Source organism: Lontra canadensis, unplaced genomic scaffold (assembly GCF_010015895.1).
Source record: "Lontra canadensis isolate GAN:19392208 unplaced genomic scaffold, GSC_riverotter_1.0 scaffold132, whole genome shotgun sequence".
In the NCBI taxonomy this organism is placed as follows: Eukaryota; Metazoa; Chordata; class Mammalia; order Carnivora; family Mustelidae; genus Lontra; species Lontra canadensis.
In genome coordinates, this window is record NW_022631126.1 from 2,028,762 (window position 1) to 2,043,718 (window position 14,957).

Genomic DNA, 14,957 nt, shown 5'->3' on the forward strand with positions numbered 1-14,957 from the left:
AAAGGGAAACCGCCCCTTTACTAAGATGGGAGACCCGGGCCCTTTACCAACATGGCCGCCGGCCCGCGTGGATGGGTGGCGGGGCGGGGCGGGGTCGGGGGGGGCGGGGCCAGGAGGGAGCCGTCAGGTGCGGCCCCGCCCCGCACCCCCACCCCCGCTCCCCGCTCGATTCCGGATTGGTCCGGTTCCAGCGCCGCAGCCCGGCGGCCGCGCCGTGGGGCCGCGCCGGGCGCTCGCCACTTCCGGCGCGTTGGGGCTGTTGGTTGGGGGCGGCCGCGCGGCGCGAGCGGGTGGCTTCGGGGCGGGCGCGCGCAGGGATGCTCCGGGGGGGCGGTGGCGGCGGCCGTGTGGGCTGAGGCGGCGAGGACAGCGCGGGCCCCCGGGCCTCTTCCCTGAGCCGGCCGCCCGGGCTGCGCCGCCGAGGCCCCTTTAGCCTCCGCCCCTTCAGCCTCGGGGCCGGGCCCGCAGCCGCTTCTGAACGCGGAGGCCGGGAGCCCCTGCCTGGGCCCGGAGCCTCCCCTCGGGGGTCGGGCCCGGGCGGGGGGCCCCCCCGAGCCGCTGCCCTCTCACCGGCTTCCGAGCCCCATTTCCTCCTTTTTCAGTTTTCTTGGGGAGGGGCGGGTGGTTCTAGATGAATTGTTCAGGGGGTCCCCGATGAGGCGGGCCGGGGGGGCTGCGCTCTTTTTAGAGGGTCCCCGCGGGGCCCGGGTGGGGCAGCGGTTGTCTTTGCATGGGCGGGGGACTTCCCGAGCCTGCCGGGACCATGACCTGAACTGTGCGAGCGGGACGTGTCCGAAGCTCGAGAGCCAGCTCACCTGAGCCGCCCCTCCCCCGACCAGCATGGTAAGTGGGGTCCGAGCCCCTTTCCCTCCCCAGTGCCGGGTCTGAGGGGTGGAAGCGGGCCCCGGGACTGCTGAGCCATCGCTTCTCCGCGGGGCGGGGAGAGGCGCGTGCCGAGCCCAGCAGTGACACATGCGTGCAGGCTTTGCAGCCGGGGCTCGGCGCTCCCATCCCCCCAGGGATGTCTCAGGACTGGGAGGGACCTGGAAGCGCAGCTGGCACTACCCTGGCATCTGGGGTTTGCCTCCCTTACAATGTAGCCTATTTGACTGGAGCTATCCTGTATTTTGAGGGCTTACTATGTGCCTGGGCCTGTGCTGAGTGATTGACATGTGTTACTTAATGAGTTCAAGTAGCTCTCTCCTGAAATGGGGAGACTGAGGCTCTGAGCAACTAGTTACCTAGCTCAAGGTCACTCTTAAGTGACAGTGGTACGATTTGAACTTGGCCCTTTGACTTCAGAGCTTCTGTTAGCTGTAACACACAGGGTTGGATGGGGTCTTGCAGTGGTTTTATATAGAAGGAAACAGGGTTTGTGATTTGCCGAGGTTGCCTATCCGGGTAATAGCAAAGTCAGAATGGGGGTGTTCTTTTGACACCCAGCATGCTGTTGTTTCTGCTTCATGCCCTGGCCTTTTTCCCTGGTAGTGCCTGGAAAGCTCTTCATTCTTCAGATCCAGCTCAGAAGCCACCTCTTCTGAAGATCCTTTCCAGGTTTTTCAGACCCAGAGACACTCTCGGCACTCCCTTCGATTTGTGTACTCACATCTGTTTATTAAGCCTTTGTCTTGTGATAATCATTCCTGAGCCTTATCTCTCCACAGCAGTGGATTCAGTGCCCTCCAAGATGAAATTGTCTGAACCTTTATCTGCCCCAGCTCCTGGTACATAGTAAGCCAGTGGAGGAGCACTTGAGTGCTCAGGCTGTGTTTGAGCACCTCCAGTGAAGGAAGTGTAGTTAGGGCTGTCCATTTTACTCCTGTTAGGGACTTAGTAGAGAAAGGGACATAATGACATCTGTGATGTAGATATTCAGGCCAGTGGGACTTTTTAAAACATTCAAGGGGCCTGTGGGTGTTGTGTTAGGTTCTGGGCATAGAAAGAGGACCTCAGTCATGGCCCTTGTTTTCACGGGGCCTTAACAACCAGTGGGGTAAAATACACCATGAATGCTGAGCAGCCCTTTGTAGTAGATACTGTGTGTAGTGTAGTGGCAGATAGGTTAAGCTCTCTGAGGCCCAGTTTTCTCATCTGTAAAATACGGTTGTAGGAATTCCTTAATGAATAATCCGGAGGTATGAGATAGAACACTGAGTGAGCGATGAAGGTAGTACTCAGTATTCCTTTCTTCATTTATTCTTTCAGTGAATTTTCTGGTTTTTCTTTTTAAGTTGTAAAATACATAGAACATAAAAAGTACCATTTTAACCATTTTTAGGTGTTACAGTTCAGTAGCATTAAGTACAGCTGACCCTTGAACAATGTGGGGGTCATGAGCGCTGCCCCCCATGATGTGGAAAGTCATCTATAATTTTGACTCCCCCAAAACTTTACTGTTAGTCTCCTGTTGCCTTACTGATAATGTTACCTGTCGATTAATATTTATTTTGTATGTTACATGTATTCTCTACTGTATTCTTAACAAAGTAAGCTAGAGAAAATAGTATCACTAAGAAAATCATAAGAGAAAATGCATTTACAGTGCTGTGCTGTTTTTATTGGGGAAAAAAAAATCCTTGTGTAAGTGGCCCGTGTAGTTCAAAGCCATGTTGTTCCAGGGTCACATTGTACTTTTACATTGTGGTGAATGTACATCCCCACATCCCTAGAACTTTTTTCATCTTGTAAAACTGAAACTGTATCCACGGAGCAATAACTTCATTCCCTTCTTCCTCATCCCCTATGACCACGCTCTGTTTTCTGTCTCTGGAAATTTGACGACTCTATAGGTATCTCACAGAAGCGGAATCATACAGGTTTGGGTCTTTTGTGACTGGCTTCACTCAGCGCCATGGCCGGGAGGTTCACGCATGTTGTAGCATGTGTCAGATTTCCTTCATTTTGAACACTAAATAGTGTTCTGTTGTGAGTACATGCCACGTTTATCCATTCATCTGTTGATGGACACCTGGGTTCCTTCCACCTTTTGGCTGTTTTGAGTGATGCTGCCTAGAACAGGGGTGTAGAAATCTTTCCTTGAATTCTAAGTTGCCACTGGACACCAGGCTTTAGGGAATATCTGATGAACGGGGCAGACAAGCTCCTCCCCTCAGGGAGCTTGCCAGGAATGGTGGTTTAGGACCCCTCGGCAGAATCTTACCAGCTCTTGACTAAGCTAGCCAAGCATCCTTGCATTCGGAATTCATTTGGCAATCAGAACATTATGAAAATGGCCACTTCTGAGCAATTGTAAAGTAGTTGACTTCATGATTACAATGTACATTTTTTTCTGGGGCTAAGTTTCGAATCAAGGTTTTTGTAAGCTAGACCTCACATACTTAAGCAGGCAAGGGGTGGCCACAGTGGCTGTGACCAGATTAGGACCTTCTAATCACATCCTTTCTTCATCACTCACACTGGGGGTTCATATCCTGTAGGTATCCAAGGGTCAGGGGTGTGGGTGGGGCAGGCCTTGTCACCAGAATGCGAGGAAATCGTTCCCTGGTGTGTGTCTTAAAGGAGGAGGAGCTTTTCCCCCTGGGATCACATCTCTTGCTTTATTCCAGGAACTTTTTTGCCTTTTTATTTCTTACTCAACATTTTTACTTTTAGGAGTAATAGTTGACACATGTTTGAGCCTCTCCCCTCGCTTTTTTTTTTTTTAAAGATTTTATTTATTTACTTGACAGACAGATCACAAGTAGGCAGAGAGGCAGGCAGAGAGAGTGAGAGAGGACGAAGCAGGCTCCCCGGTGAGCAGAGAGCTCGATGTGGGACTTGATCCCAGGACCCTGGGATCATGACCTGAGCCAAAGGCAGAGGCTTTAACCCAACCCCCAACGAGGCGCCCCAACCCAACCCCCGCTTTTTTTTTTTTTTTTTTTTAAGAGATTTTATTCATTTATTTGAGAGACGATCGTGTAAGAGCGCCTGTACAAGCAGGGTGGAGGGGGTGGTGGGAGAGGGAGAAGCAGACTCCCCACTGAGCAGGGAGCCCGGTACAGGGCTTGATCCCATGACCCCCGAGAACCTGACCTGAGCCAAAGGCAGACGCTTAACCAACTGAGCCAGCCAGGCGCCCCTGTTTGAGCCTTTTTCATGTCTTTGTAAAACTTCAATCCTGATGAGATGAAAATAGTATAATACGATAAGAACACCATTTATTACGTATCTGCTGTAAGCTAGCTATCATTTTTCTTGTAGCCAGTCAGTCTGGTCTGGTTAACGAGACCACCCTGCTAGGTTACATTCTTGCCAGTTTTACCAGAGGGGCTGAGGACAGAGGAGCTGTAGGATACCTGGGTGGAGCCGGCATCTGGACCAAGGCACTCTACTGCAAAGCCTGCGCTTTTTGGCAGGACAGATCTTTCTCCATTTACAGTGGGCTTATGTCCCGATAAACCCCTTGTAAGCTGAAAATACTGTCAGTCGAAAATGCATTTATTACACCCGACTTGCCGAACATCAGAGCTTGGCCTAACCTCCTTTCGATGTGTTTAGAACGTGTAAGCATACAAGGGATTGCTTGTTGGGCAGAACTATCTAACACAAAGCCCGTTTTATATTAGAGTGTTGAATATCTCATGTCACTTACTGAATATTGTACTGAAGGCGAAGGAGAGAATGGTTGTGGCTGCATCGGTTGTTGACCCTGGTGATCGTGGGCTGACTGCGAGCCGCAGCCGGCTGCCACTGCCCAGCATCTCGAGAGAATTTTGTACTGCATGTCGCTGGCCCAGGAATAGATCCAAAGTCAAAATTCCAAGTATGGTTTCTACTGATTGTGAATTGCATTTGCAGCCTCCTAAAGTTGAATCATTTGTAAGTTGGGGCCTGTCGGTCCACACATGCGCGGGTCTCACACGGAAGATCATGGAAGATCATTGGAACACCATCTGGATATATTTTGTTTGGTTTTGAGGTAGATGGTGATGGGGGCTGGTTAAGTGTCTGACTTAGGCTAGAGTCCTGATCTTGGGGTCCTGGGACTGAGCGCTGTGTCTGGCTCCCTCCTCAGTGGGAGTCTGCTTGTCCCTTTCCCTCTGCTCCTCTCCGCTGCTCGTTCTCTCTCTCAACTAAATAAATAAAAATCGTAAGAACAAAAAAATTTGTAGTGTAGTCCAGAATTACTGTAACAACTATACTGTAAGTACATTTGATTAAATCATTGGGTTTTATTGAATTCCCATGAGTTCCTAAGTGATGTAATATCTTAGAGGTTCCCACTACTTCTCTGAAAAGTTGTTACCTAATACCGAGTGAGCTGTTGGTTATTATGGAAATTGTGTGCAAAACCGAGTTCTTGCTTAAATTAGTGTTTCTCTAGTTGCTTAGAAAATTGCTTTGGTTACAAAAACTTAAGTTTTAATGTCCCCTTCTGTGGCGTTCCATAACAAGTGGTGAGTGGTCCCTATAACGGAGGCAAAATCAGACCTTAGATTCGGCCACTGAGGTGGCATGTCATCCACTTGGTCATCAGTGTTGTTCCATGGTCCCCCCCATGCGTGGGAGGTATGAAGAAGCCGTGGTGGTGTGGGGAGATGCTAGGGAAAGGGTCCGTGGTCCTCAGAGGTGCTGTAGGCAGTCGTGTAATTAGAGCTGGGTTGGGAGGCAGGTTCGGTAATCAAGAAATGACTTTAACAGCTTTTGAGAAAATTAGACATGACCTGGTTCAGATGATGGAATTACTTTACTGGTAAAGTAAACGAAAACACAGACTGTAATGTACAGAGCTTTTTAATGCCTCAGTTTATTCATTCGTGAAATAATTGATTTCCTATGTCAAGCTTATAATCTTAGGTACACTGGATACAACATAATAATACAATAGTTAATAGTTACAGTGTTTAGAGTATGCCCTGTATTTTACATACGTTAACTTCTTGACTCTTCCAGACAATGCCAGGAGGTAGAGGCTATTTTTATTTCTCATTAAATGGATGAGAATATCCAGGGCCCTTCCACACTGCAGCCGAGTGATGAAGTTGGGGTTCAAACCCAGGCAGTCTGGCTCAAAAGTCAGAGCACAGTGAGAGCTTTTCATTGTTACACTTTGACCCCACGGGGGTTAGTAGCGCCTGGCCTCCAGGAGTCCTTTTCGTGAGGCAGATGGGACTGTATTCCAGCCATTGCAAGAGGCCGTGGTGACGGTGAGAGTGGAAGAATGCATGGGTGCAAAGGTAGCCCAGCTGAGGGGCACTCGCTGAGGAGAGGTGCCAGGGATGCTCTCCCAGGAGGCACATTTGAGTCTTGAAGGGTTAGGAAAATTTTGCAGGTAGTTGCACAGATCTGGTATGGGCCAGTAAGATAACAAAATTGCAGGTGTCAAGGGAAAGTGAAGGAATTAACGTTTGTGGAGTGCTGAGGACTTTCTCAGGGGCTGGGTACTTGCAGGACACAAACATGGCATGTCTTCTCATGGTAAATACCTTTTTTTACTGCTTCTACCCAGGTTGGCTGTTGCGCATTTCTTTGTTCCCCTTTGCAGTAGAACTCCAGGGAAGAGCGCTCCCTGACCGCTGGCCTTCCATTCTCTCTAGCTCACAGTCAAGGTCCCTCCCTCTGCGGGCTCTACAGCGGTGGTTGGTTCTCAAGTCCTCCCCGGAGCTTCTGCTCCCACTCCTTCACAGCCCGCTTAACTTCTGTTTGTAGCACTGACCTTCTTTCTTATTTATTTATTTCTAGTAAGTTTGATGTTCACCGTGGGGCTTGAACCCATGACCTTGAGATCTAGAATTGCGTGCTCTACTGAATGAGCCAGCCAGGCGCCCTGTGTAGCATTTACCATTTTATTTATTTTTTAAAAATATTTTATTTATTTATTTGACAGAGAGAAATAGTGAGAGAGGGAACACAAGGAGGGGGAGTGGGAGAGAGAGAAGCAGTCTTTCCACAGAGCAGGGAGCCCGATGCAGAGCTCGATCCCAGGACCCTGGGATCATGACCTGAGCTGAAGGCAGACACTTAACGGAGCCACCCAGGCGCCCCATCTATTTTTATTTTTAAAAATTTATTATTAAATTACTTTATTTTATTTTTAAAAAATATTTTGTTTATTAATTTAAGAAAGCACAGGCAGAAGGAGAAGCAGACTCCCCGCTGAGCTGTGAACCCAATGTGGGGCTCCATCCCAGGGATCATGACCTGAGCCATCCAGGCCCCCTCACAACAGACTCTGACTAGGCCAGACTAGGCCATTTGGTTAGAAAGAATTTCTCAAAACGCAATACCCCAGAACCAACTGTGAAACTTTAAAAACCCAGTCACAAATTAGTTACTGCAATTGGGGCCCTACAACCCGATTTTCACGTGATTTGTCTGGTGCTGGCAGTGTCGCTGGGGCTGCCTACGTCTCACTGGAGGAACGCTATGTGGTGTTCCTGCAGGCCTCTGCCGTTCTTCGAAGAGACAGCTTCACCCTACAGGACTTCTTTTTTGAGCACCCAAGTCATCACATCTTCACCCTGCACGCTGCCTTTCAGAACTGGTTGCCAGCCCTACAGGCCCGCAGGCTCCCGCCACCCTCCTAAAATTTATTATTATTTTTTAAAGACTTTTATTATTTATTTTTATTTACTTTTATTATTTATTTATTTGACAGAGAGATAGTGAGAGGGAACTCAAGCAGGGGGAGTGAGAGAGGGAGAAGTAGGCCTCCTGCCGAGCAGGGAGCCCGATGTGGGACTTGATCCCAGGACCCTGGGCTCATGGCTTGAGCCATAGGCAGCTGCCTAACAACTGAGCCACTCAGGTGCCCTGCATTTACCATTTTTAAACGTTTTAAAATCTTTTTTTTTTTAAGATTTTTTATTTATTCATTTGACAGACAGAGATCACAAGTAGGCAGAGAGGCAGGCAGAGAGAGGAGGAAGCAGGCTCCCTGCCGAGCAGAGAGCCCGATGCAGGGCTCGATCCCAGGACCCTGGGATCATGATCTGAGCCGAAGGCAGAGGCCTTAACCCACTGAGCCACCCAGGTGCCCCCATTTTTAAACATTTTATGTACATAACGTTATTTATGAGGTCTTTTTTTGTTACCTCCTCCTGCTAAAATATTGACTCCCTAGAGCTTGGGATCTTCACTTTGTTCATTGATGTGTCCCCAAGAGCCTGAAACGGTTTCTGGCATGGGAGACAGTTATACTGGGGTGGGAATGCCATGGAGGTCTTGGGTGCTTACAGGGTCTTTAGAGCATGGAAGTCAGTGAGGCTCCCTCTGATGAGCAGAACTTGCAGAGAGAGGGTATTTCAGAAGAGAGGACTGTAACTAACTGTAGTGTTCAAACCATTGGATAGACTGGTTTGGCTGTGGTGGTTTTTGTCAAGTAGTAGTTGGAGAGAAGGCCATAGAGGTGGTTTATGGCTAGATCATGGAGGTCTTTTTGATACTACTCTCAGGAGTTTGGCTTTGTGTTTTCCGTGAAGGAGAAGGAATCCATCTGCTGTGCAGGGTTAGATCAGTGTGGGAAACCGGATATGACACCTTGCATGTCTGGATGTGACAAAGGTCGGTTCTTGGGTGTGTAATTAGGGTGAGGAGGACTTGAACAATAGAGTTTTGAACAATAAGAGTTTTCACTGCTTAAAAAACTGATTCTAGAATCAGGGGATAAAGGAAAGGGAAAAGGTCAAGCTGAGTTTGGCAGCCTCTAACCTGGTGACTAGGGATAGTGGGGGTTTTACTTAATGGGTGATTTGGATTTGCTGGGAATGGAGATGACAGGTAAAGAAACTGACAGGAAGATGACAGGAGACTTTGCTCTGTGGGGAGATGGGCAGCTACTGCTGGGTTGAGATGCAGGTGGTTGGCATTGGGCAAGACTAGGGTCTCGACGATGTTACGAAAGTGGATTGTCGGTAAATGTGTCCAAGTCAAGGAAGATGTGACAGTACAGGCTGGGGTGAAGGGGGAGGGGGCTCCTGAGCTTGTAGCTGCTGCTCTCAGCCTGCACTTTTTACAGCCCATTGTATACTGACCTTCTCTCTTCACTTTTCCAGATCACCTCTAACTTCTGCGTGCTGAAGCCAATATAAAGGGCCTCTTTTCAGTCCTTATGCTGACTTTTCCTTTTGGCCCGTGGCAACCACTGGACTTTTCTTGGCTCCTATGATATTATTGCCTTGGTTCAGTCTCCCTTGGTCTTTCTCATGGTTTCAGTTTGGACCTGGTGTGTCCCAGAGAACTCGGCCTTACTCTCCTGCCATTGGTATCCACCTGTGTCCTGAAGACATCAGATTAAACATGTCTAAAACCAAATCCATCATCTTTCCCTCAGGTTAGTGACCCCTTCCCACCCCGTGCCCCGGTTCTGTTCATGACTTTATTCACGGACACTCAAGTGGTAAACCTGAGTCATCTTTAACTTCCTCTTCACTTTTAGTCCCCTTCTTGTAGACCTGTAGATGCTCTCCTGACTTGTGTTCTGGCCCCAGCCTTTCTTTCCATTCTGTCCACTTTGGTCAGGCCACGTCTCTTGCCTTTTCACTCGTAGTGTCTTGACCGCTTCCGGTTTCTCCCCCTAGCAGTTCATCGTCTGTATTCCTACCTCAGCCGCCTTGTAGAGCTCAGAAGGGAGTGTGCACTTTGACCCCAGGTCATTCAGAGCAGAGGGCCCGCTTTGTTAGAGACCAAGTTTGTTTTGTTGTTGTTGTTTTGAGAGAGAATTGAATGAGGGGAGGGAGGGAGGGTATGGAGGAGGGGCAGAGGGAGAAGGAGAGAGAGAATCCTAAACCCAGCAGGAAGATGGGCTTTATCTCCTAACCTGAGCAGAAATCAGGGGTCGGATGCTGATCCTACTGAGCTGCCCGGACTCCCCAAAGACCAAGTTGTTGTCACTGCAGAATGATGGAAAACACTTGGGCCTTGGATTTTTCAGTTTTCCTTTTCGTCCTCTCAGTACGGATTGAAGATGACTTATTAAATGCTTAAGGTGATTGATTTGGAATGTCTTTTAAAGACTTCCCAGGTTGTACCTGTTCTCCAGCCACAACAAACCACCTGTCATTCCCAGAACACGGAGTCCACTTCATACTTTTCTTTGCTCAGTGCTGTTCCCGCTGCCCTGCTGTCCTTTTCTTTCTTGCAGGTGAGACCTTCCCTCCCATTTCAAGGTCACCCTAAATACCACCTCTTTGAGGCCTTCCAGCATGTAGTTTATTTACCATCTTTTATTATAGTTAGGTTTTTTTCTTTTGGCTTTTATTATTTTGATGTATTTGTTATTGCTGTATAGAAATTATAAGACTACATTCTTCTAGTTTGAAGAGCACAGTTTAAGACTCTTCAAATCCTCTGGTCTCCGTTTAGTCCCACTCCAAGCCTGCCAGTGGGGAGGATTAGTTCTTTGTCTTTAGGAGTTCCCGTCACGGTGAGTCTTAGGCCTCTGCATTTCCAGTGTCTCTTAAGCATTCTGCACATAGTGAGACAGTCAGAAGAGGCAGGGTTGAAAAAAAAAAATCCGGGAAGGTCAAGGTGGGCCTTAGACCTTAGTAAATGACAATGGCAGTATTTGGAGAGTGTGGTAAGATTGAAATAGAGTATGAATATAGTAAGCACTGTCTTTTTTCCAAAACCCACGCAGCCAGCAATCTCTGATAAGGGCATTTTTCTTCTGGGCAAGTAGACGGGATGGGGACGGGCAGGGGGAGTGAGGATGGTGGTGGTGGTGGTTTATGGGGCTGGGGGGGCTGGACAGGCGAACAGGGGAAGTTGTTACAAGAAATGCTGTGTAGATGTGTACTTAGGGGGAAGCTCCAGACAGTAATTGCTTCTGGGAGAAGTGCTGGGGCACAATGGGGGTGGGTTGTGGTCAGGGAAGGGGTTGTGGATACTGAGGAAACTCCCAGTGTAGAGAGAAGTGAGGGAGGTGCAGGAGTCTGATGGGAAAGGAAGGAAGCTGGGGGTCAGAGGGAGCAGAAGGTCTGTGTGTTTCATAATTACATTCGGTGCTAGTCATTGTTGAGGGGCCCTCGTGTACACGGCGCATGGTACCTCATTCAGTTTAACGGCAGCCCGGCAAGGTAGGTCTTATCTGTCCCCGTTGTACATTTGGGAAGATGAGGACACTGAGGGTCAGGGAGGGCAAGGTAAGTAACTTGACCAAAATTACACAGCAAGTTGGTAGAGATGGGGTTCAGACTCAAGGTTCTAACTCCACAGCCCATGTTTTTTCTGTATGAGTAGGTTTCTCCTTAAGCCAGTGCACATTTATACAGGCATATTCACTTGAAATGTAGCCCTACTGGGTGTACTATCCTAGGAAAAATAGTACATCTAGTCCTCTAACCGTAAAACCTGTAAAACTGACTTCCTAACAGAAAGGGCAGGATGATAGAAGTTTGCTGATAACAGAGAAGCTAGGTGTCTGCATATCCTCTAATGCGATAGGACTAGGAAAAGCATGATGGTTGAGGGCACGGTGGTAGCTGGACCACATTACAGGACGTCAGTAGTGAGGAGGGTGGCTTGACTTTCTGCAGTTGAGTTTAGCGAAGCCCATTAGGTCTAGCAGGTGCAGTAGCTCAGGTACCTCACAGAGCCTGGGGCTGTTTTATACAAACGTCATCATGAAAAAGATCTCTGGTCTCAGACTCCCTGGAAAGGTAAAGGTATTTTATGAGCTGAATGCAGCTGGGGGGAAAAAAAAATCATTGGTTTCTAAATTGGCTTGTAAGCGGACCTGGGAAGATGTCTTTATTTATTTAGAAAAGAGTAATAACTGGATAATTTTTACAAAAACGACATGTGCTTATTAAAAACAAAGTAGTATTAAAAGGTGCCAAGAACGTTGGCAAAAAAAAGAAGTTACCCCAAATCCTACCAGCCTGAACTACGATTAACCTTACATAAACATCCATATGTTTTTGTATGTATCTATCTATCTGGATAAATGAGATGGAGTCCTAAAATACGTACTTTCATTTAAAAAGTGATCATTCTGATTTTTGGGATCGTGTTCGTTTTTAAGTGAACGAAAAATCAATTTACTATTACTTGTATTTTTTAACAAAGTGTATACTTTTTTTTTTTTTAAGATTTTTATTTATTCATGGACAGAGAGAGATCACAAGTAGGCAGAGCAGCAGGCAGAGAGAGGTGGAGGGGGAAGCAGGCTCCCCGCTGAGCAGAGCCCAACGTGGGACTCGATCCCAGGACCCTGAGATCATGACCTGAGCCGAAGGCAGAGGCCCAACGCTCTGAGCCACCCAGGCGTCCCACAAAGTGTATACTTTTTGAAATACTTAAATACAGAAAGTTGCAAAAGGATTATTATGAGTCCCCAGTGGTGACATCTTTAATAGCTATGTCCAGTGTCAAAACCAGGAAATTGATGTTGGTCCATGTCAGTTATTGACTCTAGACCCCATGTAGTTTTCACCTGTTTTAACCTACAGTCACTTGTATTATGATTCTGTGCAGTTCAGTCCATGTGTTGATTTGTGTAACTACCACCTTAGTTAAGGTACAGAGCGGTCCCATCAGCACAGAACTCCCTCAAGCCTAATGCTCTCTATATTCTAGCCCCGTACCCTCTCTCCTAGTATCCAGTTGTTTCTCTGTGTATAGTTTTGGCGTTTTAAGAATGGTGTATAACTGTAGTCAGTATGTAATCTTTTGAGATGGACTCTTTTCACTAAGCATAGTGCCTTTGAGGTCACTTGAATTTTATAGCAAAAAAAGAAAACAAGTGAAATAGAAAAAGGAATTGTCAAATTTCAAATGAATCTTTGCTTCAGTAATCATTAGCTCTTGATAAATCCCCGTAGGTTAAGGAAAAAGATTATGAAAGTTATTAAGAAGATGGCATCATTTTTATTTTATTTACTTATTTTTAAGTAAGCTTTATGCCCAGTGTGAAGCTTGAACTCATGACCCCAAGATCAAGAGTTGTGTTTTCTACTGACTGAATCAGCCCAGTGCTCCAAGAAGATGGCATCATTTTTAATAAATATATTCCATGTTTTAGTTCTAGGCAGTATCAGTGAACTTAATAATAGCAAAAATAAGAACATTTGGACTCCTTCTATTTCCCTCTTCTCATTCTTGGTTGTTATTTTACTTTGTCAGGGTCTTTAGAGCATTTATAGTATGTTCCATGACTATAACCAGTATTTAGTCTTCGTTTTATAATTTATTTTTTTTTAAGATTTTATTTATTTACTTGACAGATCACAAGTAGGCAGAGAGGTGGACAGAGAGAGAGGGGGAAGCAGGCTCCCTGCTGAGCAGAGAACCCGATGCGGGGCTCGATCCTAGGACCTTGGGATCATGACCTGAATTGAAGGCAGAGGCTATAACCCACTGAGCCACCCAGGTGCCCCTTTGTTTTATATTTTAAAGGATTCAGTGTTCCCCATTGGTTCTTTTAACTGTGGTTTGTATCTGAAGTCTTTAATTCATCTTCCTGCTGGCTAGATTTTATTATTACTTATTTGATGAATCAGGAATGCCTGCTTTTATGCTTGAAGGACATCTTGGCTAGGTATAAAATTCTGGGTTTGCATTCTTTCTTGCAGATCCTTGGACATTGTTCCACCATTTGGGATTGAGCGTTTTGTTGACCCTTTTAATCTATTCAGTGTTGATTAGCTGATAATTTTTTGGAAAGATTTTATTTATTTATTAATTTGTTTGTTTGTTTGTCAGAGAAAGGAGAGAGAGGGAGCACAAGCAGGGTGAATAGCAGTCAGAGGGAGAAATAGTTCTCCTGCTGAGCAAGGAGCCCATTGCAGGGCTTGATCCCAAAGGCAGATACTTAACTGACTGTGCCACCCAGGCATCCCTAATAATTTTTTTCAGAAGAGTTTATGGTTGCTATATTCCTTGAGTTATTTCATGTTTGAGTATGCCTGTCTGTTGTTCTCCATAAATGGGTTCGTGTATTCTTTTCGTAAGCATTTTGTTGATATTTCTCCATTGTTTTCTGCCATTGAATGGTGTTGTGTAGAAAAGCATTGTTGGGGTGCCTGGGTGGCTCAGTGGGTTAAGCGTCTGCCTTTGGCTCAGGTCATGATCTCAGGGTCCTGGGATTGAGCCCCGCATCGGGCTCCACGGGGAGCCTGCTTCCTCCTCTCTCTCTCTCTCTCTGCTTGCCTCTCTGCCTACTTGTGATCTCTGTCAAATAAATAAATAAAATCTTTAAAAAAAAAAAAAAAGAAAAGCATTGTTAGCCTAATTCATATAGCGCTGACCCTTCACCCCAGTTAGAGATAGCTTGCCTTTTATATATGGTTGTTAGAAGAAATCTATGTTGTTGAAGTTCAGTAACTCAGTTAAGATATCTTTTAGTGTGGATTTTTTTTTAAGATTTATTTATATTTTATTTTATTTTAAACTTTTTTTTTTTTAAGATTTTATTTATTTACTTGACAGGGAGAGAGATCACAAGTAGGTAGAAAGGCAGGCAGAGGGAGGGGGAAAGCAGGCTTCCTGCTGAGCAGGGAGACTGATGTGGGGCTCGATCCCAGGACCCTGGGATCCTGACCTGAGCTGAAGGCAGATGCTTTACCATCTGAGCCACCCAGGAGCCCCAAAAGATTTATTTATATTTTAGAGAGTGTGAGCAGGGACAGAGGGAGAGGGAGAGAATCTCAAGCAGACACCACACTGAGTGCGGAGCTTGACTTGGGGCTTAATCCCATGATCACGAGATCATGACCTGAACTGAAATCAAGAGTTGGATGCCTAACCAACTGAGTCACCTGGGCACCCCGAGTGTGGATTCTTTTTTTGTCATTTTGTCCTAGAACTTGGTATGCCTGCCTTAAGGTAGTTAGCTAATTCCCTGATGTTGGCTCTTTTAGATTTCTAGTGTTTGCTGCTAATACTGTAGAAAACATGTTGAATATATCTTTATCTACTTTGTGAAATTGTAGGATAAATTTCTAGAAGAATTGTGGGACGAACAGTAAGTGTATTTAAAAATTCTGATAGATAGTGCTAGTCCTGTGAAAAGATAA

At 46.5% G+C, this 14,957-nt stretch overlaps 1 protein-coding gene across 3 annotated transcripts in view; it reads left to right on the forward strand.

Moving 5' to 3' along the window:
* Positions 1-315: 315 nt before the first annotated feature.
* The window catches only part of XPO6 (exportin 6), a 101,296-nt gene continuing 86,654 nt past the window's right edge, over positions 316-14,957 (forward strand). Inside the window, exon 1 of one of the 3 annotated variants that reach the window (XM_032842671.1) lies at positions 316-843. In XM_032842671.1, the coding sequence (XP_032698562.1) occupies positions 841-843 (3 nt within the window). In that variant the 5' untranslated portion in view covers positions 316-840. The remainder of the gene's footprint in view (positions 844-14,957) is intronic. The other 2 variants (XM_032842670.1, XM_032842673.1) reach the window with 2 other exon arrangements.